The 3062-nt window shown below is 35.8% G+C and overlaps 1 protein-coding gene across 1 annotated transcript; it reads right to left on the minus strand.

The window, feature by feature from the left end:
- Positions 1-1619: 1619 nt before the first annotated feature.
- Positions 1620-2846, minus strand: LOC147809469 (uncharacterized). Its single transcript, XM_087162830.1, has one exon. The coding sequence runs from the start codon at positions 2844-2846 to the stop codon at positions 1620-1622; it is 1227 nt and encodes a 408-aa protein (XP_087018956.1).
- Positions 2847-3062: the final 216 nt, after the last annotated feature.

A 3062-nucleotide genomic window follows, 5' to 3' on the forward strand; every position in this document is an offset into this window, starting at 1 on the left:
ATGTTATGTTCACAATATTTACCGGATATACTTTTAATTTTGTTCCATATTTCAGTTGAGGGTGTATTGCTGTTTATTGAGGCGACATAATTTTTCCACGAGGTTTTTTGAGCATTTCTTCAAACTGCCCGGGCTATTGACCGAGCTTTTTTTTAAATACAATCAGATTATCTGTGGTTGGGTGTCTACGAAAGGTCTGCCATTGCTTTTTTCTTCTTTCTGTGGTTGATTGATTGATTGAATGTGGGGTTTAGTGGCACAAGGTCCAAAAAAGGACATACTGCGCCAAACACACGGTTTTAAAAACAGATTTTAAGGTTAAGTAAAGCACACGTATAAAATCAGACAAGATAGTGAAACTTCTAAAACAATGTTGTAAAGTAACATACATTAAAATCAATAAAACTGCATGGTAAATTTACTGAAACACTAAATAGTATAAAACAGTTATATACAACTTAAAATTCCAATAGCGCGTAAAAACGCAAAGATGTTAGGATGGTGATTTTTATCTAACAAGTCTTTTATATAAAAAATCGTGCTTCCAAAAAAGGTAAGGCGTTGTTGGTTAAAACATGGGCAAGCGATTAAAATATGATGAATTGAAAGTGAAACGTTACAAGTATCACATCGAGGAGGCGGTTCTCCGAACAGCAAGTGAAGATGAGTCAGCCGAGTATGTCCTATACGTAAGCGGGTGAGCTTGACATCTGCTCCGCGCAATTGCAACACAGGCCAAGGTTCTAGCGTGGATTTAATTGCGTGCAGTTTGTTTTCAATTTGTGAATCCCAGTGTTGTTGCCACAAAGACATAGTAAACTGTCGTATATAATTCTTCATGTCAGAAATGGGGACTGATAGTGTTAATGGAGTCGTAGCAAATCAGGCAGCAGAGTCAGCCATGTCATTACCTGAAATACCAACATGGCTGGGAATCCAACAAAATAAAATGTTAAACCCACTTTTGTGAAGACTAACTAACAGATGTTTAATGATGCATAAAATAGGGTGATCTTCGTTGATTACATGATTAATTAGCTGACGTAAAACACTTAGGCTGTCAGAGTAAATGCAAAACTTTCGTGTGGTCAGTGATGAGATAAGTCGTAGAGCTATGAGAATGGCCACAGCTTCTGCAGTAAATACAGAACATATGGCAGGTATGATATAACTGTATGTTCGATCAGCTATAATGATTGCACATCCAACATGCCCTGGATTTCTGTGCTTGATAACAGTTTTGATTCCACCAAGGTTTAGGATGTTTTGGGAGTTTAGTTGACGTCATCTTTGTGCAGTGTTTCGCTGCTTTAAGTATATTCGACGTGATATGTTCCACCGCGTCATTTATATTAGTTTGGTTTATCAAGTTTTCAGTTATATTTACTGTTGATTTAAATTTGTTCCAGTTCATAGTGTCTATTTTAAGTCGTGGAGTGCGGGATTGTTTGTTTGTTTGTTTGGGTTTTTGGCGCAAGAGCCAGTTTTGGCTATATCGCGCCTCCAACTAGGTAGATATTCTACAGCTAGGCTCACAATTCTGTTTTGGTTTAAAAACTAGATAGATGTATAAATGCCAATATCCTTAAGGTATGAGAAAATGTTAGAGTGAAAATCATTTATTGCATTCTATCTGCAATTTTAAATTTATTGCATTCTATCAAAAAATGTATAACAGTTAAAGGTTCTTTACAATTTGTGCATTCTGGTTCTGGTTCGTTTAGAAAAAGGTGTTTATGAGTTATTCGTGTGTGGCCAATACGCAAGCGGTTTAAAAGCACTTCAAGTCTTCGACTGATGTTTAACTGTTTATAAGGCTGTATGTAAGTTTTAATGGCGTGTAGTTTGTTATTAGTTTCATTGTTCCAACAGTTTTGCCATTGTGATTCGAGAATATTTTGAATAGATTTTTTTACGTCAGAATAAGTCAGCGGATTGTTCGATAGATTGTTTGTTGATTTTGCTATTGAGTCAGCAACTTCGTTTCCTGTTATATTTGTATGACCTGGGATCCAGCAAAGAGTTATTTTATGTCCATCCTGTAACAAATTATCATAAGTGTCTAAACTTTTATTGAAAATGGAGTGAGGATTAGGAGATCGGTTATGTAGCGCTGCAATGCAACTTTTTGAATCAGAATATATAAACCATTTTGTGCGTTTCTGGGTTAATATGTACTGAAGAGCTAAGAGTATGGCATGAGATTCAGCAGTAAATACTGAGCAGTTTGGATGAAGTTTTTCTGAAATGGTACAATCAGGAAATTTAACTCCGCTTGCCGTGTGACCTGCACTTTTAAACCCATCGGTATAGATAGATTTATAGTCAGAATATTCTTCTCTATGAGATTTAAAAGTCTGTTGATAAATGACATCTGTAGTTTGTCCTTTTGTCAAATTGTTAAAAACGTCTAGGGTTTGAACCTGGTCCAATTTCCAAGGAGGTTTTGGCGGAAAAGTCGGTAAGATACTAAAATCCTCCAGATTAAGGTCAGCTAAAAGTTTTTTCATCCTCAAACCGAAAGTTGGTATTGAAGATGGTCTGTTCATAAAAAGTCTTTCGTAATTGGGCATTAAAATGTTATGATAAATAGGATGGTAAGGATGGCTCTTGATATGAAAATAGTAATTTAATGATAACTTTTTTCGCCGCGTAGAGAGGGATGGTTCATGATAGAGTACATTTAAACTCTTAATTGGAGAGGTTCGGAATGCTCCAGTGGCAATACGTATGCCTGCGTTGTGAATTGTGTCAAGATATTTTAGAGCTGATTTCCTAGCAGAACCGTAAACAATACAGCCATAATCAAGTTTTGATCGGATAACACTTCGATAGATTTTTAACATTGAATTCGTGTCTGCCCCCCAAGATGAGTTTGTTAAAACTTTCAGTAAATTTAGTTTTGTGTTACAAGCTTTTCTTAAATATTGAATATGGGGTTTAAAAGTTAATTTTGAGTCAAAAACCATACCAAGAAACTTTGTCTCATTTAAAACTGGAATGCGAAATCTATTCAGGTAAAGTTCGGGGTCAGGATGTAGTTCTCTTCGTCTACAAAAATG

This window comes from Parasteatoda tepidariorum, chromosome 5 (assembly GCF_982258835.1).
Source record: "Parasteatoda tepidariorum strain Cologne lab strain chromosome 5, Ptep-v5.0, whole genome shotgun sequence".
NCBI lineage: Eukaryota > Metazoa > Arthropoda > Arachnida > Araneae > Theridiidae > Parasteatoda > Parasteatoda tepidariorum.

Coding starts and splice junctions, on each gene's coding strand:
- LOC147809469 (XM_087162830.1), bottom strand. CDS start 2,846: ATGTTAAAAATCTATCGAAGTGTTATCCGATCAAAACTTGATTATGGC.